This window comes from Ostrinia nubilalis, chromosome 27 (genome assembly GCF_963855985.1).
Source record: "Ostrinia nubilalis chromosome 27, ilOstNubi1.1, whole genome shotgun sequence".
Taxonomy (NCBI): domain Eukaryota; kingdom Metazoa; phylum Arthropoda; class Insecta; order Lepidoptera; family Crambidae; genus Ostrinia; species Ostrinia nubilalis.
The window spans coordinates 4771653-4795231 of record NC_087114.1 but is presented as its reverse complement, the minus strand read 5'-3'; the positions used below and the strand labels follow the sequence as shown (position 1 = coordinate 4795231).

Below are 23579 nucleotides of genomic sequence, written 5' to 3'. Positions count from 1 at the left end.
CGACTGAGGGAGAAATATAGGAACAAATTAGGCCTCCCCAACCCATCTGGCCTTCGTGGGGAGTGCATGTCAAATCCTCCTTTTTGCTTCTGGTAAATTAGAGAGGCTCTTTGACATGATTATGATGATGGCAGTTCTTCCCACTTAAGGCAAGTGACGGAGCACCGAAGTAATTTTACAGGGTATGCCATGACCTTCCCATGGTGTGAGCCCCATTTAACCTGCTCTGTCCATGCAGGAATTCAAAGCATTCTTCCCTTTCAAAAAAAAGTTACAACTAGATTCCCAATCATGGGTTAGGTTAGGTTATTTTTTCAATAGTTAACAACAACCGTTTTATTAACTTTCAGAGTAATATTCCTACGATCCGGTATATCCTGGTACTACAATTGGACACTGAACAAGAATAGAATAAAACTGAACAAAATGCGGGAAGAAAAGAAGAAAATACTCGAAGAGGTCATGAACACGGAAACATACAAGGTATGGTAAATGAAAACTGTTTTCTGATCAATCAAGTAGGAACAAACTCCTGTATAGCCAGGATCTACAGTTTGGTCACCAATGAAAACTCCAACGGAGAGAAGTCGTTATTATTTTTATTGGTGGTACGCAGGTTTGGGTTTTAGTGATGGTTAACCTGTATACTACCTACGTTCCCACTCCTGTTTGGTGGTCAAACTGCGAAATGCGAGTAGGTGAAAAGCTACAAGGATTTTTTGATTTCGAGGTATACGACTAACAAACGATCCTGGCTATAAAGGAGTTGCATTGTTGAGAACGAGAGGTGGGAATAGCCCCTATCCTATTTCCATTCTTATCTATTTTTACCGTCTGACCAGCGTGGGGAGTGGTTGGCCATATTATTATCCTCCATTTGCCTGTGATAAAATAGAGAGGTTTGTCCTGCAGTGGAGATTAAATGATCTGATGATGATATTATCCTTTTACCTTTTCTATATTGCTATTGTGATTCAATGGTGTAGTTGGACAGACGACCTCATAATGGTAGCAGGCCGCTACCAACCGGCCAATCTGAAAATCATTGGGGGAGGCCTATGTTCAGCAGTGAACGTGCTATGGCTGAAATGATAGGGGAAAATAGAGAGGGTCGTCCTGCAGCGTGGATTAAATGACTTCTATATTGTTATTGAGACTTCTATAATGCTATTCTATCTACCAGGTCGCCAAAGAAATCCTGGACAAGTACGGGAGCCCTGAAGAGCAGTCGAAAGCGTTGAAACCGTTCCAGCCGACCACAAACGTGCCCGGTAAACCCCCTAGCCCGCTATCGCCAATCCCAGGTAGACCCTTAGAACCTTTGTAGTTACTAAAGCCCGGTCTGTGAGCACGTAGAATTTTGTCCAATGACCCCAAGCTACCCATCCTTATCGCTCGCGCGTAATTATATTGCTGTCGCGACTGTGCGACGGGCGCCCGCAGTGAGTGTGCGAGCGCGACAGCAATATAATTACGCGAGCGATAAGGATGGGTAGCTTGGGGTCATTGGACAAAACTCTACGTGCTCGCAGACCAGACTATAGTGTACCATAGTATTTATTTAATTTAAGATTTACCAGCTATAGTACTATTTAATGGTCAAATAATATAATTTATGGGTGAATAATCATGCAAAAAGAAAGACTTACCAACTAATCTGCTGCTGTCTTTCCTGAATAATTCGCCTTTTCAAGGCGAGAGTGAAAGGCACTTACAGGGCAGATATGTACCATCCTAGACTGCATCTCACTTAACATCAGGTGCGATTGCGGTCAAAAACCTGCCTTATTGTCATGCATAAAAAACTATTTTTGAGAAGTGTTTAGACTTAAATGGCGTTGTATTTTTGGCACCAATTGGCGTCACAGTTCGTTGTCCTAGTTGTAGAAAATAAAATGGGATTGTAAAGAAAGAGATGTTTACTATAAGCGGACATTTTATTGACAGCTAAATCACTTGTCAAACAAATAAAAATATAAAATCATTCGTCCATAGACAAATACAAAAAGAGGTTTTGTACAACCCTCCGAAGCATAAAATAAGAGAAAAACAAAAAAAACTAATTCTCCGTTTCTAGCCCCAGTGGATAGAGTCGCTGCACCGGTCGCGTCATCACTCCTGTCGCCGTCCGGATTTCCGCAACTCTAGGCCATCCATCCGTACCAGTCATAATCTTTATGACTCGGCCTAGTGGCCACAGTGTCCTTTTCTGGCTACTCTCTATCAACACTATCTCGCCGACCTTAATTTGCCGCTGCACAGCCCTCCGACCGCGATGAATCAGCAATGCCAAATACTCCTTCCGGAAACGACTTCTGAGCTCTATCCTGAGGTTCTGCATACGCTTAGATACTGAGTTGAGGCATTTGGCATCGACCGCATCTATGTCTTCCACTCTTGTACTTGGCAACTCGTGCAGAAACATTGCTGGTGTTAGCGTACTAACCATGTCATTCTGGCCAGTGTAGGTTAGCGGTCGCTCGTTGACAACTGCTTCTACGTCACATAAAATTGTATACAGCTCAATATAGTTTAAGCGAGCTTTACCTAGTACGCGCCGCAACAAGTCTTTGATAACTCTGAACAGTCTCTCAAACCAACCGCCCCACCATGCTGCCGTAGGAGGATTGAATATCCATCTTATCTGTTTTACCGCCGTCTCGGCTTCAATATCTTTCCAATTCAACTTCTTGAATAAATTTTGGGTACCAGTGAAATTCGAACCGTTATCAGAATATATAGTGTGAACACGACCACGTCGTGCAATAAACCGCCGTAATGCACTAAGAAAGGCGCTAGTACTTAATGAGTCTACCAACTCCAGATGCACAGCGCGAAACACGGCACACGTGAATAGAACAATATACACTTTATCTCCTGACTTTAAATACAGTGGACCCGCCAGATCTACTCCTGTTGTTTCAAACACAGCTGAAGTTTCCTTTACCCTGTTTAATGGCAATGGTACACTTGGAGTTTCAAAATGTTTCACTGAAAATCTTCTACAAATGGTACATCTCGTTACAACTTTTCTGCATAACCTTCGGATGCCACAAATCCATACTTTACGCCGTAAGCTGGTAATCATAATCTGGACACCTGCATGACATAGCTGCTCATGGCGTTCGCGAACATATTTTTCCACTATGTCATGTTTGCTGGGTAACAATATTGGCTTTTTGAAGTAAGTGTCTCCATCTGTATATAAAAGTTTAGTCACCACTCGCGCAACTCCTTTGTCATCTAGTGAACACTGGATATTACTATCTGCCACTAGTTTTCCTTTGTAAGACTCTTGTTGAATGATCTCAAACAACTTCATTTCTGCTCGATTGTACTCGCTAAAATTCACATGTTTATTCAAGCACCTTTTATTTCTATTTCTGCAATTTTCAATAAATCGTATCACAAATGCTAATACTCTAACGATGCGCGAGTACTTGCTGATTTGAGAAAATATATCCGTAAAGTTTGGTATATCTGTATTAACATTTACGGTTATTTCCTGAACACTATTTTCTTCACTCGTTGCGACATTTTCAATAATCGAAGTGTCAGGCCATGTGTCTTCACTTTGTTTTAACCATGACGGTCCGTTCCACCATTCCGATTGTACTAACTCTTTGGGACAGCAACCACGAAAAACAAAATCTGCTGGATTAAGTGAACCTGGAATATGTCGCCAGTCAGCTATTCTTGTGCATCTCTTTATCTCGTCGACTCTATTCTTGACGAACCTGTCCCATTGTGAATCCTTTTTTATCCACGTTAGTACAACACTCGAATCGGTCCAATAATATAAATCACAATCGATCCTCAAAGCGTCTTGAACTAGCCTACTCAACCTGGTGCCGATGACCGCCGCTAACAATTCCAAGCGCGGTATTGTGACTTGTTGTTTGCTAGGTGCAACTCTTGCTTTTGCTAGTACCAAGCTCACGTTCACGACGTCATCCTTTTCAGTTCGCATAAAAATGCAAGTTGCATATGCGTTCATGCTTGCATCGCAAAATATATGCAAACTTCTTTTGCCATCCATTAGACGCAGACTAGATAAACGTCTCGGGATTTTGACGTTATTTAACTCAGCTACTTCTTTTTGCCAATTCTCAAACTCTGTGGTCAAACTTTCCGGTAGCTCATCATCCCAATCATGACGTTTATGGGTTAGCCACGCTCGTTGTAATATGAGCTTCGGGATCAAAGTCGTGGGTGCCATAAATCCTATTGGATCAAAAACCCGATGCGCGATAGACAATAGACTGCGTTTAGTAATATTCCCTTGTTTCATTGTATTCAGACTCTCTACTTTGCAGGTTAACACGTCGTCTTTTGTATTCCAGTTTAATCCCAATACAGATACCTCTTCATAATCTGGAACTGATTCTGAATTTGGTGCAGTTACCCACCCCCTCAAATCAAACTTTCCCATGGCCATAATTTCACGAGCTTCTGAAGAAAACTTAGGCACTTCTTCTTCCTCTAAACTAGTTACACAATTATCTGTGTAAAAAGAGTACAATAACCTCTCAGCTGTCTCCTTCCATGGTCCATTGTAATTTTCCAGGTGGTGTTTTATTGTTCCCGCTAATAAGAAAGGGCTGCATGTTAGACCAAATACAACTCTACAGTGTCTGTATGTAATGATCTCCTTCAATTCCGAGTCTTTCCACCACAGAAACTTCAAATATGTCCTGTCACTCTCCTTCAAAGATATTTGTAAAAATGCTTTCGCAATATCTGCAGAAATACCGACAGCGTTCATTCTAAAACGTGTCAATAACGTTGGTATCAGCTCAATCAAATTAACTCCCTTCTCTAGACAAGCGTTCAATGAGTATTTATTTTTACCTTTTGCTGAAGCATCGAATACAGGTCTTGTTTTGGTAGTAAGGCTTGACTCCTTTATAACGGCATGATGTGCTAAATAATGTCCCTGTCCGTCGTCAGGTTTAACCTCTTCAATAATACCTAATTTCAGCCATTCTTGAAACGCGTTGTCGTAATCCGTAATTTTGCCGATAGCCTTTAATCTTTTCGTTGTAGAAAATAGTCGCTTCTCTGCTAAATCTCTATTTGATGACAGTATAGTTCGATCATGCTTCCATGGTAAAGTAGTCTCATATCTTCCTTCGCTGTTAATAATCAAATTTTGCCTGAAACTTTCTATTACCTCATCTGTTCCGTCTCTAGGCTTGTCAAGTATACCGATTGCCTCTAAATTCCATAGATCGGCAATGTCTAGTTCCGCTTTCGAAAACAATGTACACACCCGTGGGTCCTTCTGGCCATCTACTTTGCCTTGCAAAGTCCACCCAAGTTTTGTCTTTATGGCTACTAACCCATCTGTAACATTCAAAAACGTTCCGGTCATAATGTAATTAGCATAATCTGCCCCAATTAATAAATGTATGTCTTTGCAACTTTCGATGTCCCCCAAGGCAATGTTCCACTGTTTTACTTGCGCACTCAACTCACGACTGGCTGCTGGTATCGTTCCACATATTTTCTTTTCAGTCAGTGTGGTCATGTTGAGCTTAAAAGATTTATCTACATTTTCTACAATGATCTCATATAATTTATGTTTCTGTGATTGTCTTTCTGCTCCTCCAAATAACTGATGTATTAAAGACTGCTCACCGACTGGTTTCACTCCTAGCCTTGTGGCCAAATCATCTGTTATATAAGATCGCTGAGCACCCGTATCAATAAGAGCTCGAACGGTTATTCTATTCGAATCCTTGTCTAAGACATTCACTGCAAGGGTCTGTAACAAAGTGACAGTATTAACTTGTGACGACGACATCGCTGCACTAATGTCTTTTGGTTGTTCCTCAGCTTTCGCGGCACGGTTTATATCAGGACACATTATAGTCATATGTCGTCTTGCGCAAATAAGACATTTTATAAAATATCTACATACTTTAGCATGATGTCCGATACGCAGGCAAATCATACAACATCTCTTCTTCCTAATTACTTCTTTCTTGTCGTCGTAACTCATCTTAGCAAGCTTGAAACACTCGAAGCTGGAGTGGGTCGATTTATCACACCATATACACCCTACCACACGATTCGAATCTTTACTGGTACCCGCTACTAAACAAGAAGCTGTTGGTTCCTTGTTGTATTGGGCTGAATCTATATTGAAAGACGTTTTCGCTACCGCAATGCGCTCATTACTCTCAACTTCCTTTTGCAAAAATTGTAGTAAATTGGAAAGTTGTTTACCTGTGTCATCGCTTTTGTTATATCCAGCTTGGTACCTTTCGTAAGCTTTGAGTATATCCGTAGGCAGCGCAGACTCCACTAGAGGCAGCAGCATGGCGGCGTACTTGTCCGATGTTACTTGTAGCGACTCCAGAGCTCGCAGATAAGTTGTCAACTTGTCGTAGAGGTTGGTCAGCGGAAGAGGCTGTTTTACCTGTGATAAAGTCAAATTTAGTAAATCTCTCACGTACACATCAATCAGCAGATTATCTCGCGCAAACCTCTCTTTCAATTGCGACACCGCTTTGTCATAATTCTCGGCGGCTGGTGGGAAACTTTCCACAAGACTTCTGGCCGACGAATTCTCTTCCATGCATTGGATAAGGTATTGAAACTTGTCATACTTATCTATTAGCGGGTCTTCGTCTACTTTTTTGAATTGGCCCCAGAAGCCAATCCAGCTCCTTACGTTTCCGTCGAATTTTCTGAGTTCCAATTTAGGCAAGTTAAAGTTTCGCTTATAACCAGCACTCTCGCAGCTGCATCCGTCAAGCGATTTATATGCCCGTAAACTCTGTGAATCGGCCACATCGTGTGACACTAAACGGTCAACTTTTCTCTTTAAAGCGGTCCATTTCATTCTATAATTATCCGCCTGGTCCATCTCATCATCAATCTCTTTTTCATCGCCGCTATCCACAAGGTATTTATATATCTGTACGTCATGGTCGAATAGCTCTTGAACTCGTGGTTCCAATGTATCTATTGCCGCAGCTATGGAATCCACGTCGGGCTCACTCGTTTCCAACATACGATGGATATCATTTGTCCTCCTTGTAAATAATTTGCGCAACCGTGTGCGCTCCTTTTTTACGGCTTCTAAATTCATTTTTACTTCACAGGGTCGCCAGATGTAGAAAATAAATTGGGCTGAATCTATATTGAAAGACGTTTTCGCTACCGCAATGCGCTCATTAAAACCTCTTTTTGTACACTAGTGACTATGACAGTCGTCAGTAGTGCTACGAACAGTGGCGCCATCTGGTGATCGGTAACGTGACAAATCATTAAGACATTTGCACATTGGATCGGCCGATCTTTCATACAAATTACAATACCCGGCGATAAATATTGCACAGCGACCTTTAGAAAGAGACAATCGGCTAATTTCGGTTTCGTAGAGCGTTATCACTGTCGAAGCTGTCGCACTTAAACAATGACTGACAATGACGTTTTGTCTAAGTGTAAACAAACTTTATTTTAAATGTGTGCAATTGATTTTGTGAATTAAATTGCTAAAAACTTTTGATAGTCGTGAAAGAAAAGTGGTTTACAATGTGTTAAAGTATTTGTCGAAGAGAAATACTAAGAGTTCGGACAATATTTTCATTGAATAATGTTTTGTCAATGACGTTTTGTCAATCGTATAGGTAGTGTGCGACAGAGATAACGCTCTACGAGCCGAAATTAACCGATTCTCTTTCCAAAGGTCGATGTGCAATATTTATTGCCGGGTACTGTAGAATCGGGCCCAGCTATCGGCCGACTAAAAGTTTGTAGTCTGCGGGGAGTCTAAAGGAATCTTTTAACTTTATTAATTGAATATCGAACTCTATCCCCTTGTGATACAGTTAATTTTCCCCTGACCTTCCACTATTTAAATAAATAAATAAATAAATAAATAAATCTTTGGACAATTTCACACAGCGCCAGCTAGCCCCAAAGTAAGCAACTTAATGCTTGTGTTATGGGTGCTAGCTTAACGGATATACTACTTATATACTTTTTTTTTTTTTAAAATACATAAATATTATACATAGTCACACCCAGACCCGTCACAGAAATTAAAATTCATCATTTCAATTTCTGCCCGGCCGGGAATCGAACCCGGGACCTCTCGGCATAGTAGTCCGTTCTGAACCACTACACCAAACGGCCGACAGAAGGAAGAGAAATTTAGCAAGCAACCCGTCTCGTTCTAGCTACTCCAGGCCAGTTGAGACAGCGACAACTGGTGCTGCAGAGCTCCACGCCGATAAGCAATAACGTTGGCCATGGAAACAACGCGCTTGCTGTTTACAACGGACCTAGACTCAGGGTAAGTTCATCATCATCATCACTGCTGAACATTGGGTTATGCTCATCATCCTATGTTCTTCTGATAAATTAGTCACGATAGCCGAACGGTGAAGGGGTCGGACTGGCTGACTCGTGATCCGGGGAACGCGGGTTCGGTCCCCGCCGCCGACTATTGTGGTGAGCTCACTCGTGACACAAACATATTTAGCTTAGCACGAGGAGCTAACGGGACTATTAGTAATTTGTGTAATGACAAATTACTAATAATCTTTAAAAAAAAAACATCACTGCCGAACATAGGTTTATGTTCATCATCCTATGTTCTTCTGATTAATTTCGTTGCGGGTCCAATGACAGTTTAACTTTCCCCCGGGACAAACTTGACCTTCACTGGTTGGGTTATTGGCGGTCAAGCTGTAGATCCTGGCTACACAGGAGTTGCAGCGGTGGGAATAGTCCCGTTTTTAATGGTCTAATAGCATAATTTTGGTCCGATTTTACTGCTAAAAAGTAAAAACAATAAAATAATCGTTTTTCTATTAAAATGAAATTAAACGTCAGCGGTAAACTTTTCGCTAACTTCTTGCTTAATCAGTATTATAAATATTGTTATTTGTGATTTATAATTTTGTATTATTTATTATTTTGTTGCGATATTTTATTTATTAACTGCACATTAAAATGCCAGTATTTGTATGTCATTATTCAGTCACGCGATATTAATACTTTCTATCTCTACACTTTGGTATCAACAATTCAGCAATTAATGTAGTTTTGGTAGATTTTCAAATAGAAATGTGTTTTTATTAGTATTATATGGATAAGTTATTAATTAATGATATATTATTCTGTTTGGGATCGTGTCTAAAGTTGTTATTATTAAGCAGACAGTAAATTCTGCTAATTTGGCTTATAATTTTGGTTTTATTTAAGTCTTAGTAATATTCATGATATACTGGACACGTAATGAGGGCTATCGTTTTAGCGCTCACCAGTTAGCGCCACTGTAGAGTAAGGTCCTGTCACTTGCTAGTAGCGAAGACAGTGGCACCAACTGGTGAGCGCTAAAGTGGTAGGAGGACTATCGCATTTGCACTCATATAGATGGGCGCCACTGTAGAGTAAGGTCCTGTCAATCGCCAGGGGTGCCAACTGTTAAGTATAAAAACGATAGCCCTCATTGAAGTATTAATTTAATTTGATGTCCATTTCGGATCAGCTAGCCCTGATGATGATTTGTCCCATTTTGCACATTTTGGTACTTTGGAGAAGGTCGTGCTCCTGCAATGGAGACTAAATGACCTAATTTGAAAATTATAAATAACTTGAAAAAATCTAACTGCCTAAGGCGGGAATTGAACCCACGACCTTCCGCTTGCCGGGCGACTGCTCTTCCAACTGAGCTACTTAGACACTGAATGAACCCGTCGAAATAGGCTAGTTTCCTAAAAAAAATTTTTTAGTCCGTCAATTTTAATATAAAAAAATATTAGACACGTATATTTTTCATTATCAATCAAACAAATAATTACAAAGTTATAGTGCGTTGAAGTTCCGCGCGACGTCACAAAGTGCTGCACTTTTACGCACTCACTGACGTCACGGGCCTTTTCTTTAGAACTTTGGCACGCTTTATCTCTTTACATTTTCATTAGTTTTAAAAAGTGAAAAATACGTGTCGAGTAGTTTTTGATAAGCTAACTGACGGACTAATTAAAACTCTTGATTTTTTACCCAGGAAACATCCCTATTTTCGATATTAATTTGAGATGCGACTCTTACCGCTAGAAATTAAATAACTAAATGACCTTTCGATGATTTTATCTTGTGTGCTCCTCAACCAAAAGACTGATGACCTAATGATGATGATGATGATGTCTTCTCTTTCCAGTCGGATCAGCTCCCGCGGCCGCTTCCTGACAGGAACCGGTCAGCGCTGGACAAAGTGGTTGACTACCTGCTCAAAGACGGTCCGGGCAACAGGATGGCACTCATCTGCCGGGAATGCTCTTCGCACAATGGTTAGTTATAATATTTAATTACTATTTTTGTATCGAGCATTAATAATTTATAATTCTGTTTGACCAATAAGGTTTAAAACTTGTATAAAAAAACATTGTTTTAGTGACCTAAAAAACTGAATTAAAAATTAAAATTACGACCAAGAGGACGCTAAAAAAACTAAACAATGAGGGTTTTCGCGATTGAAAAATCCGCCAGATGGCAATACGTAGACGCGAGGTCCAAATGCTGCGTGATTGGTGGATTTTGACATATCTATCAATGTCATGTCAAAAATAATCAATCATGCAGCATTTGGACCTCGCGTCTACATATTGCCACCTGGCGGATTTTTCAATCGCGAAAACCCTCATTGGGATTTTCCTTGAATAAGGGTTAGGAACTTAGGACCGGCGCAAAATGCGTTGTTTGTCTATGCATAGTGCATACTGTGTGTTTGTGACCTTATAGCTGCTCTTCATTAATTTGTAGCACTAGCGACTTTAGTTTTTTACACCAACCAAAAATAATTTAGTTTTTGGTCTGTAACTCATAGCTCTATGTCTATGCTGTCAGCGGTCATTTGTCTATTCCCGCGTCTTTAGTTTTTGGCTGTTTTTTTCTATGTATGTATATTCAATGGTATGTGCTTCTTTTATGAATTGACTGTTTCTTACACATGATAATAATGTCTTTCCCCAGGCATGGCGATGATAGAAGAATTCGATTACGTGTCCTACGCGTGTGCCTACTGCGGGAAGTTCAACGCGGCCCGTAAGCAGCGCCCGCATGCCCCCCTACTAACGCCTGTCAGAGCCCTGCCTGCTATACCTAGGAGGTCCTTAGGCGGTGAGTAAAGTGGACCCTAAGTGGACTCTAAATGTATGGGACGAAGGCTCAAAATTGGCTGTCGTTTGGGATACCATAAGGTTGGTTCTGGCAAGTTTAGCGCTGCCTACCGAGGAGGTCGCTAGGTGGTGAGTATAGTAATCCAAAATGGACTCTTAAGTGTATGAGACGAAGGGCGATAATAGTTCAACGCGGCCCGTAAGCAGCGCCCGCATGCTCCCCTACTAACGCCCGTCAGAGCCCTGCCCGCTATACCTAGGAGGTCCTTAGGCGGTGAGTAAACTGGACCCTAAGTCTATGAGACGAAGGCTCAAAATTGGCTGTGGTTGAGGATACCATAAGGTTGGTTTTGGCAAGTTCACCGATGAGGTCGCTAGGCGGTGAGTAAGGTGGACTCTTAAGTGTATGAGACGAAGGCTCAAAATTAATTGGTTTTGGCAAGTTCAACGCTGCCTACCGAGGAGATAGCTTGACGGTGAATATAGCAAACCAAAGTGGACTCTAAGTGTATGAGACGAAGGCTCAAAGTTGGTTGGTTTTGGCAAGTTTAGCGCTGCCTACCGAGGAGGTCGCTAGGCGGTGAGTGTAACAATCCAAAGTGGACTCTAAGTGTATGAGACGAAGGGCGATAACAACTGTCTACAGCATTTTTGCGCACGGGTTATGCATAGCTTATTTTTATTGCTTTAATACCTAGAAATAAGAATAACAACAAAAAATTGTTCTGAATTTGCTTTTATTTGTAAAAAATAGAAAAATTCATATCAATGAATGTATGAAACATGAACATAGAGATGATTTAATTTGTTGCCAGATATTTTTTTTTCTTTCTTTCTTTCATTCTTTCTAATTATTAAAACATACCAAGCATCCATTTAAGATTCATTCTCACAAGAGAAAATTTAAAATAGAGTCCAAATATTTATTAAAAATGTAAAGTTCTAATTTAATGTCATGTTCCATACAAGATTTTTCTCATAAAAATCTAACCCTATCATGCTTTCAGTTTACTGGCCTTGGTAACGTCGTCTCTCAAATCCCACTATATTTTGATGAAAGTGTGCCCCTTGTTCTTGCGAATAAGCCCCCATAATTATCTATAAATATATCCCAATGAGAATGAGACGTGCATCTTTAGAGACATTTTACTATGAAGATGGAAAATTCAAATCGCTATAACTCTTTAAAAAGCAAATATTTCCGATTTGTAATCGCACTTTTTTATATAAATTTGCTTATATAATCAGAATATAATAAGTAAAATCCATGCGCAAAAAAAAAAAAATTTTTTGTTGACCGGTGTAATAGTTCAACGCGGCCCGTAAGCAGCGCCCGCATGCCCCCCTACTAACGCCTGTCAGAGCCCTGCCCGCTATACCTAGGAGGTCCTTAGGCGGTGAGTAAACTGGACCCTAAGTGGACTCTAAGTATATGAGGTGAAAGCCCAGAATACGCTGTCACATGGTCTGCTAATAAGGTTGGTTTTGGCAAGTTCAGAGCTGCCTACCGAGGAGGTCCCCTACTAATGCCTGTCAGAGCCCTGCCCGCTATACCTAGGAGGTCCTTGGGTGGTGAGTATGGCAACCTAAAGTGGTCACTAAATGTATGGGATGAAGGCTCAAAATTGGCTGTGGTTGAGGATACCATAAGGTTGGTTTTGGCAAGTTCAGAGCTGCCTACCGAGGAGGTCCCCTACTAATGCCCGTCAGAGCCCTGCCCGCTATACCTAGGAGGTCCTTAGGCGGTGAGTAAAGTGTACCCTAAGTCTATGAGACGAAGGCTCAAAATTGGCTGTGTTTGAGGATACCATAAGGTTGGTTTTGGCAAGTTCACCGATGAGGTCGCTAGGCGGTGAGTAAGGTGGACTCTAAGTGTATGAGACGAAGGCTCAAAATTGGTTGGTTTTGGCAAGTTCAACGCTGCCTACCGAGGAGGTAGCTTGACGGTGAATATAGCAAACCAAAGTGGACTCTAAGTGTATGAGACGAAGGCTCAAAGTTGGTTGGTTTTGGCAAGTTTAGCGCTGCCTACCGAGAAGGTCGCTAGGCGGTGAGTATAGCAAACTAAAGTGGACTCTAAGTGTATGAGACGAAGGCTCAAAATTGGTTGGTTTTGGCAAGTTCAACGCTGCCTACCGAGGAGGTCGCTTGACGGTGAATATAGCAAACCAAAGTGGACTCTAAGTGTATGAGACGAAGTGCGATAATAGTTCAACGCGGCCCGTAAGCAGCGCCCGCATGCTCCCCTACTAACGCCCGTCAGAGCCCTGCCCGCTATACCTAGGAGGTCCTTAGGCGGTGAGTAGAGTGGACCCTAAGTGGACTCTAAGTATATGAGGTGAAAGCCCAGAATACGCTGTCACATGGTCTGCTAATAAGGTTGGTTTAGGCAAGTACAATGCAAATATGATATTGTAGCCTTTCTCGATATACCTAGGAAGTCGCTATACGGTGAGTAAAGTGGACCCTAAGTGGACCCTAAACGTATGGGACGAAGGCTCAAAATTGGCTGTCGTTTAGGATACCATAAGGTTGGTTTTTTCAAGTTCAGCGCTGCCTACCGAGGAGGTCCCCTACTAATGCCCGTCAGAGCCCTGCCCGCTATACCTAGGAGGTCCTTAGGCGCTGAGTAGAGTGGACCCTAAGTGGACTCTAAATGTCAGGTCGCTAAGCGGTGAGTAAAGTGGACCCTAAGTGGACTCAAGTGTATGAGGTGAAAGCCCGGAATATGCTGTGACATGGCCTGCTAATACGGTTGGTTTTGGCAAGTTTAGCCCCCCTACTGACGCCTGTCAGAGCCCTGCCCGCCATACCTAGGAGGTCCTTAGGCGGTTAGTAAACTGGACTCTAAGTCTATGAGACGAAGGCTCAAAATTGGTTGGTTTTGGCAAGTTCAGCGCTGCCTACCGAGGAGGTCGCTAGGCGGTGAGTATAGCAACCCCACGATACTGCTCAAGCCGATCCAAAATGGACCTTAAATTAATGAGACGAAGGACCAAAATATGGTGTCACATTGTTGCCATAACACTAGGTGGAGAGTATAGCAACATAAAGTGGACCCTATGTGTATCAGACGAAGGCCCGAAATATGATGTCATGGTCTGTTAATAAGGTTGGTTTTGCCAAGTTCGGCGCTGCCTACCGAAGAGGTCGCTAGGCGGTGAGTATAACAACCCAAAGTGGACTTTAGTTGGATGAAAAGAAAGCTCAAAACCTGTTGTCGCATTGTCAGCTAATAAGGTCAGTAAAAAATGGACTCATAAGCAAATGACTGGAAGCAGTATTTGCACTTATGGCTTTATGCTTTTTTACACATGAAAAACCATTCTAACCGAATGTACATATGGATCATATAAACACTCATTTGTGTGATAGTAAAGCTTGAATATCTGAAGGCTAGAGGTTATTACAACATAGCAGGACGCCAATGTAGATGTTTGTCTTCCTGGGTCTGCTGGCAACGGTTGGATGAATAAGTGTCCAACGATCTACTGCCTTAGGCTGAAGTTTTGATGGAGATAAGACAAATTATAATGACACAATGAGGGCTATCGTTTTAGCGCTCACCAGTTAGCGCCACTGTAGAGTAAGGTCCTGTCACTTGCTAGTAGCGAAGACAGTGGCGCCAACTTGTGAGCGCTAAAGTGGTAGGAGGACTATCGCATTTGCACTCATCAAGATGGCGCCACTGTAGAGTAAGGTCCTGTCACTTGCTAGTAGCGAAGACAGTGGCGCCAACTTGTGAGCGCTAAAGTGGTAGGAGGACTATCGCATTTGCACTCATCAAGATGGCGCCACTGTAGAGTAAGGTCCTGTCACTTGCTAGTAGCGAAGACAGTGGCGCCAACTTGTGAGCGCTAAAGTGGTAGGAGGACTATCGCATTTGCACTCATCAAGATGGCGCCACTGTAGAGTAAGGTCCTGTCACTTGCTAGTAGCGAAGACAGTGGCGCCAACTTGTGAGCGCTAAAGTGGTAGGAGGACTATCGCATTTGCACTCGTCAAGATGGCGCCACTGTAGAGTAAGGTCCTGTCACTTGCTAGTAGCGAAGACAGTGGCGCCAACTTGTGAGCGCTAAAGTGGTAGGAGGACTATCGCATTTGCACTCATCAAGATGGCGCCACTGTAGAGTAAGGTCCTGTCAATCGCCAGGGGTGCCAACTGTTAAGTATAAAAACGATAGCCCTCATTCAGTCAGTTTTATAATCTGTCAAAACGCGACAATGCTAACTCGAATAACTATTTATTTGTTGATCTCAGGGCTATTGAAATCGAATTATGCAGCAAATTGAACCCTCACTCTATTTTCTGGACTAGGTTGAAGCGTTTACAAAAGCTATGTCTCTAAATTCTTGGTTAATTGTGTCAACTAGCCATTTTTTTCTTCTCAGGCAGCGGAGACGAGTCTTCCATCGCTAGCTCGGGCAGCGAGAGTGACGACGAGAAGAAAAATGACGTTTCTAAAGTACCAAGTAAGTACGATTTCATTGACACAAACATTCAGTTAAGGTCGTCGCACATTTATCAAGGGATCGTAACCGTATCAACTCGAGGCGGTCAGTATTAAGAATACAAAAAAGAGCTGAGCCGTTACCTCAAACAGAACCGTTTTTTGCAACAATTTGACACTTCTTTAGCACTCATTGGCACGCTGAAAATATGAGCCCTGAGACTTTTCCAGATTTTACGTGAGTGAAATGGTGGATGTTTATAAGAAATAGTGATTTGGAAACGTGGTGACTCGTTCAGTGATTGATTTATTGATACAAAACAGTGAAGTAATCCTGACCACTGACACACAAATGACATCCAGTGTCATCCAAAATCGGTTTCGTTTGACAGCTCGTGGTTGTTGCTCTATTCCGAAGGAATATTAACTTTATGGATAGAATAGGGTATTTTTCCGTAAACCTTAAATATTTTTAAAATTGTTTTTTTTTTGCAGCAGGCTCCGAACCGGAATCCGACCGGCCCCCTTCCCCGTCAGAAGGGGACCCGAAATCGGCCGCCGAGAAGAAGCAAGACTGATCCATACCACACCAGACTCAGGGTATCCCGGGTATCGGATACCCTATCGGTATCCACGGATACCCGGGGCTTAGATTGATAACGCCTAGATGGATTGTGTTCATACAGCGCTTGGTGTAAAGTGAGGCCAATGACGTCATTGTATAGTTCGCGCAACGAGTGTTGAGCCGATCAACACAATCAAAGATTTGTATCTGTCGCACTGAGCTCTTGCGTAATTTGGCTGACAAGTGCTTTCTGTCTTGCTTGCACACTTAGCAAGAGCGAGCTAGTGTGTTCGATATTTGAACTTGAATGTATTGTGTGTGTTCTGTATTCAAATATAACCACAGTGTGAGGTGATCACATGATCGTCTCAACTCTTGCTGTGCGATCTATACATATATTTTCACTAGTGTGTGATTTTGACAACTGTCAGAACGTATGAAAAAATGAGACAATGGTCTAGTTTAAAGTGCCTCGCTTTTCTTGTGTTAACTCGGTTTCTAGGCGTTATAATTCTATAAATTATGTGAGCGGGGATACGGACATTATGTGAGAATGGAGGCTATAATATCTTCTTTACACAAAAAAATTAAAACCAACTCTCGCGAAAGTGACGCCGCCCTGGTGGCGGAAAATGAAAGCCCCATTTAGGACATATCCCAATACCACAGCTACATTCGTTTCGCCAAAGAACCGAAGTTAGCAGAGTAGTGTAGACACTTCGTATTCAAACTTGGGCGCAATACCCCCAACAATCGGAAGTCGGGCGAGGCGAGGTTTGAAGCGAAGTGCGTGTCTACACTACCTTCTTCGCGAGTAGTGTAGCTGAGGTATAACATTCGGACAATTGTGTGCGTTACAATCTAAATTATTAGCAAATTCTAGATAAAAAAATACGGGCGTGAAGTTTAGGAAAGTATCAAAATTCGGATAATTAGAATATAGGTTTGTGTCAATCGGCTGTTTTAAATTGGTAGCACAATATCCTAAGTATAAAGAATATAAATAATTTGGCCTCATAATGGATACAATTCGGGCTATACAAACCAGTTGGCGCCTCTAGCGAGAGGTCATTTTACTTGATAGTGGCGCCAACTGATGATCACTCAAACTGTTGGACATACCATATTTGAACTCATCAATTGGCGCCACTGGCGAGTAAGGTCCTCTTAGTCGATATTGTCGCCAACTGCAGGTGAGCACTTAAATGAGAGGATCACTTTTGTATTTTTACTACCAGTTGGCGCCACTGATGTGTACCGAAATATTGAAAAGTTTGAAATACATTTGGAATTCAAGTCTAGCTAGCTAGCTAGTCCGGTTTGGTGTAGTCATGTGATTGTGCTAGTTGTAAATAGCATCACGTTCGGTGTTCCTCCGCCAATAATCGATATACAGGGTGGCCCAGACCAGGATATTTTTTTGTTTAGAAAGTTGGATTAGGGACCAATCAGGCTCCGCAAGGAAAAAAAACGCTTCCTATTCTTTTATTTGAATACATGGAAACATTTATTTTTTGTTTTCTAATGATAATTTCTTTTTTATTGCAACTTGGACACTGTACTTTCTCAAAAATCATAAAACTCTATCTCAATTCAGAATTTCAGAATGATATGCAGCAAGATAACTATTTTGGAAGAGTGACTTGGTTCGAACTTTTTGTTGAGCTCGATTAATTATAAAATAAAGTGATTCTCAGCACTTTTTTCCTGCTGGGATCCTATAGGTCCCTTTTTTTTCGGGGAAAAATGCATTAAATTGCATACCTACAGGACAGGGTACGACGAAGGGTCCTACAAATCCTATAGGTCCCTAATCCAATGTTCTAAAAAAATGTATATATCTGGTCTGGGCCACCCTGTATAAACTTGAAAACATCTGAAGTAAAAAGTTTACCTACATTAGACAGCGTATCAACTCAGATTCTGAACCTTATTTCAAAGACAAAAGACCCATTTAGGAAATTAGAAAAAAATCTTACCAAGACCTTTTGGCTACTCTACAAAGGATAAATTGTATAAAAAGAACCGTAACTAAAGCCCGGTCTGCGAGTACGTAGAATTTTGTCCAATGACCCCAAGCTACCTTTGTGCGACGGGCGGCAGCAGTGAGTGTGCGAGCGCGATAACAACATAATTACGCGCGAGCGACAAGGATGGGTAGCTTGGGTTCATTGGACAAAATTCTACGTGCTCGCAGACCAGATTATAGTTATACAGATGAAGCAAATTATGATAAAATAGATGTGCTCAAAGAAATCTTTTAAATTACAAATAAAATACTTTTATACGTCTTTGTATAGTCGTCAGCACATCAGACTATTCACAAACGATGCTTGCTGAAGTGAAGCAGCAAATCGAACGCACAGCGTTGAATAGAGCTCTAGTGATTGGTTCGTGTGTCGCCCTGTGCGGCCACGCGCAGTGCGAGACCTCATAGTAATGTTTGTGAATACGGGCCTATACGTTTTCGTTGCTTTAACTACATAAGAGTAAACTGCCAGTCATTGGACACTTAAGAAAGTTATTAGACAGTTATTTACTGAATTAAAAATAGCATTCTATTTCAACAACTAAGATTCCGACTGATGGAGATAAAAGGGCGTTTTTTTAAGGAATATTCATTGTATTTGAAGGAATATTCATTTTAAGAAAATTCAAGGGTTGTTTTGTCCAATGACTGGCAGCGTCCAATGACTGTCGGTTTACCTCAGTATTTCGTTTGATGTGCTGTGGTCTATACGTGGAAAAGCAGTGATTTTTGTATTGTTAATAAATTACTCTACTCTCTACTGCAATGGAATAAACTAATAATAACGAGATTTTAATAAAAAAAAAACTTTTTTAGAACAGTATTTTTGAAAAAAAGTGAATAATTATACATTTTAAAATAACCAAAAACCATTAACAAAACAATGGAAATTAAAAAATAATGATTATAAGTCTAGTAGGTACTTAACTCAGTCAGTGCCTGAGTTATGGGAGCGGCATCGGAGGGTGATCGTGTGATGGTGAAATGTCAGCGAGACTTCAGATTTGTATGCCCTGTCAAGTCATAATGTCAATGTCATTTCTTCCGTGCCGCTCCCATACCTCAGGCACAGACCGAGTTAAGAGCCTGGTCTCTGAGCACGTAGAATTTTGTCCAATGACCCCAAGCTACCCATCCTAATCGCTCGCGTGTAATTATGTTGCTGTTGCGCTCGCACACTCACTGCGGGCGCCCGTCGCACAGTCGCGAGTAGTTTGGGGTCATTGGACAAAATTCTACGTGCTCAGAGACCAGACTATAGACCTATAAATTCCATTGCATTGAGTTATTGAAAAACCGAAGCCGAACGAAATCCAAATTCGAACGTTGAAAAATATTAATAAATTAGAAACTTAAGTATTGTCATTTTTGTAAAAAAAGGGGTTATAATAAGTAATTTAAAGATACAATTTACGTGCCTTGCTATAGGTGGGTGTTCGCTTGTGTGGGTGATCCCGTTTTTGGTGAAGACACGGGCCGCCACAGAGGTGCGATTAGTCGTGCGACAAAACGCGGAGCAAATGTGTTGAATAGACTGACGCTTATATGAAAAGACTACAGTCACAGATATAAAATTTTTGATGAAAGACAAGTGATACGTTAGCTGTAGTTTTGTGTAGCATTTGTAAGGAATGTAACACAAAGCGGGCTTTCTGTTTTTTACACTTGGATTCGTGTTACAAAATGAAGATCAAAGTTCGGTTTAGACTCAAGCATAGATTCATGTTTGTGATTGACTCTATATCAGTATTTAGTCTAGAGGCTTGAATCTTTTCATTAATATACTTTCAGGACTAAGAGCCGGTTTTTTATGCTATGGAGAAGCGTTAGCTACGAATACGAAAGTTACGAAACGACCTAACTCCGACTAAAACTGTGGCGTAATTTAGTATGCGCTTGCTTTTGTCGGCAGTTGCAACTCTGTGGCGGTTCGAAATAACGGCATTGTAATTTTTAAATGTCTTCACCAACAACACTACGGATCGCGAAACGTTTGAAAGTATATAATTTATTTTATTTATAATCCACATTTAGTTACTTGAATCTGATAGTTATATTTAGTTAAATGCAATATTTACTTGGCTGGATACTTAAGTTAAGTGCTAATTTATTACCATTTTATTTTATTCTTCACAGCTTAAGTCATCCCTTTAGATGATGCAAAGCATGCTTTTATAAGCATGCTATTGTATGCTCCTAAAACATGTTCAATGATCTACGGCTAAGTATAATTTGGCAAAATGTATCGCCCTTTTATACTCAATGCTTTTCTAGTCAGATGCTCGTGGGTGATTCATAGACAAATTTGTTGCATTTAAAAAGCGAATAGCAGTTTTGCCAGTTTAAAAATTCAAAATTGTTGCCAGTGATGAAAAATTTAATCGCACTATACCGATTATGTCCTCAAAAACATAATTTGAGATAGATTAGTAAATTGTAGTTATTTCTTACAATACTTTTTGGTAAAATCTGTACAATTTAAATAGTTTAGATAGTATTCAGATATTAAAAATGATTTTTGACAGGTTTAAAATGCTTCCCTTTATCATAAGTATTTTTGCATGTGGTTTCAATCGATTTGTGTAAAATTTCAAAGACAATATTATAATAATTACAATGTAGTTTTAAATTAAATAAATAGCTGGACATAGGATCATTATCAAATAATTTAATTTTGGTTTGTTTTGTGTGTATGTTATATTTCAATATTCTGTGTGGATTAAATTAGAAATAGTGGAAACAAACAAAAATTCTAACATTTAAGTTGTATTCTGTTATTTATAATTACTAATAACCCATTTTGCTTGTTGTTTATTTGGTCAATTATAACAAATTAATGTCCGCTCACTGATAGATGAATGGTTAAGTTTTTTCAAAGTTATCAGTCAAACCATTGACATTAAATCATAGACAAAGATCAATTGAAGTGACATTTTGTCACTTTTTATTTGTGACATGGCAAATCTTGGTTTGCCAATTGTTATATAGCCTGACCAGGAACATAAAAACCCTGGCTTAGAGGCGCGTCAATTGCATTTGATAGTGCAACACTGAGTACAGTCGTACCTGTGTTAAATTAATAGGCTAACTTTATGTATCAGGAATCAGGATTACGGGCTAATTTAATATTTTCATAAATTAACGAAAAAATATTATTATAGGTAACCTGGTTTAAATAAATTAAATGAAACCATCAATCGAGCTAGTAGGATTTACTTTATTATTCATCAATAATCAATCAGAACTTGAATATTCAACTGCAATGTCTGCTCATGAACGCTTCAAACTCGGTACTTCTTTCCCAATTCCATAAAATTCAACACTTAGAAAGTGACAAAAAATTTTAAAATTGGTAGTTGAAACAAACCACAGCTAATTTTCATAGTGGACTGTACTATACGATAAACATGTCAGTCAATTTGACAACCTTTGTCGGAAACATTATTCAATGAAAATATTGTCCGAACCCTTAGTATTTCTCTTCAACAAATACTTTAACACATTGTGAACCACTTTTCTTTCACGCCTATAAAAAGATTTTAGCAATTTAATTCACAAAATCAATTGCGCACATTTAAAATAAAGTTTGTTTACACTTTGACAGCAATAGATTGACATGTAAGGTGACATGACAATGAAGTTTTTAGTTACTGTTGCCATTATAAGAAATTAGTACCATTAGTTTTCCGCAACATGGCGAGGGTTTTTATGTTCCTGGTCAGGCTATACCTTTCAAATATCAATTGACCCGGCATTTTTTTGTTTTATTTGATGAATTTGGTTTTAACAGATCCCCATACATTCCTTTTGGTGTGAATTTAATAGAATGAGGTGTCCGTTTTATTCTAAAATCCGCTTTACACTGCCGTAATAGTGATAGGCATTTAATGACATTGAAAATCTATATTTTCGACGTGTAAAAAGTTGTAAATCAATAACCAAATATTTAGGTGTCCCTTTTTAGGAATAAAGACAGTCTACTTATTTCCAGGTTTTTGTATCAGCTCATCAGCTGACAGTAAAATTATGTGCCAGAATTATGTTTTCACATGATTTTTAAATATTTTTGAAGTTGTCATCCTTGGTTTTGGTATAGCTGTTGTCAATTTTCTACCTTGTAATGCCTGGCTTTCATTGCAAAAAAGTCGCAACGGAATAGTGTTTTTTCGTGCGTTATTTCAGTCGCAACTCTGTGGCGTAATTGTGATGAGAGTCGGACGATTTGCTGAAGAATCCTCATGTTGTTGTAAATAATGAGAAAGTCAAGCGAATAGTGTTGTTGAATTTGTTATTTATTGCTTGTAGCGTTGATTAGCTATTTTATAATGAAACTAATATACAAGTACCCAGTTAATTTGTGTTTTATTTTTATGAACTGCCCTACAAGCACCAACTTAAAAAAAAGTTCTAAATGAAAAGCCAATATAGGCCCATTCTTTTACCATTATTGTGCTATTTTGCTGTTTGAATTACTAATTTTAGTTAAACTTCCCTGACTGATGCCTGTATGATTATAAACATTTATTTTAGCAATTCAGTTTGAATGATTCTAAGGATGGTTCAGCTAATAAAAATAAATATAAAATTGATTGATAATATCAAAAAAAGGTCTCCCAAAGGGCGATGGAGCGGGCTATGCTCGGAATTTCCCTGTGTGATCGAATCAGAAATAAGGAGATCCGCAGGAGAACCAAAGTGAATGACATAGCTCGCAGCATTGCTAAAATCAGGTCTTTGTCCAGCAGTGGACGTCATTCGGCTGAAACGAACAAACGAACGAATATAAAAAAAAACCTGTGCAAGAGCAACACATTGTTACGCACGGGATGAGCGCGGGAAGGTAAGTGTGTGGGTAAGTGGGAAAGAGAGTCACATATAGGTGTACCAGAATCTCATGGCAAATAGGGAAAATAAACTTTGTTGAGAGCAATACTGGGGAAATTGGAATAAACGATCTTGATACTGTTTAATTTTTTACTTTTATGACTAATATTAATGAACATGAAGTACGAATATACATTTTAGGTAGGTATGTGTGGTGGAAGAATGTTGTTATACATCAGGTTTTTAACATAGGAAAATGTCTTGGAAATTAAATAAATCGTCTGTGAGAAAAGAAATGTCTGAGAAATTAATTATTTAAATTACCTACATATTTTCGCGTGGAACTGAAACATAGGCGGTGCCGTTCTTTTTGTATATGGCCAGGTCTGGGTTATTTAAAAAAAAGGTTACATTTTATTAAGAAAGAATCTTGAGTGACCCTAGCTGAAAAATTAAAAACTGCTAGATTTAAAAAAAAAAATGAACTGGCTGGATCAGGGGTGATTTACTGTTTGTACTCCGAATGACTGTGTGAATACACCGATCAAAATGGCGTGAATAGTTATGCGCAA

At 40.0% G+C, this 23579-nt stretch overlaps 1 protein-coding gene across 4 annotated transcripts in view; it reads left to right on the top strand.

Annotated features, from left to right (window-relative positions):
• The window catches only part of LOC135085013 (endoplasmic reticulum junction formation protein lunapark-B), a 30437-nt gene extending 7900 nt beyond the window's left edge, over nt 1-22537 (top strand). Inside the window, exons 3-10 of one of the 4 annotated variants that reach the window (XR_010259989.1) lie at nt 351-483; nt 1184-1304; nt 8193-8308; nt 10181-10310; nt 10993-11139; nt 15531-15611; nt 16085-21162; nt 21906-22537. Coding sequence is in view for 3 of the 4 variants with exons in the window: in XM_063979791.1 (XP_063835861.1) it covers nt 351-483; nt 1184-1304; nt 8193-8308; nt 10181-10310; nt 10993-11139; nt 15531-15611; nt 16085-16167 (811 nt within the window). In the remaining variant the exon portion in view is untranslated. Of the gene's footprint in view, nt 1-350; nt 484-1183; nt 1305-8192; nt 8309-10180; nt 10311-10992; nt 11140-15530; nt 15612-16084 lie in introns of all 4 variants that reach the window. The other 3 variants (XM_063979793.1, XM_063979792.1, XM_063979791.1) reach the window with 3 other exon arrangements.
• Nucleotides 22538-23579: the final 1042 nt, after the last annotated feature.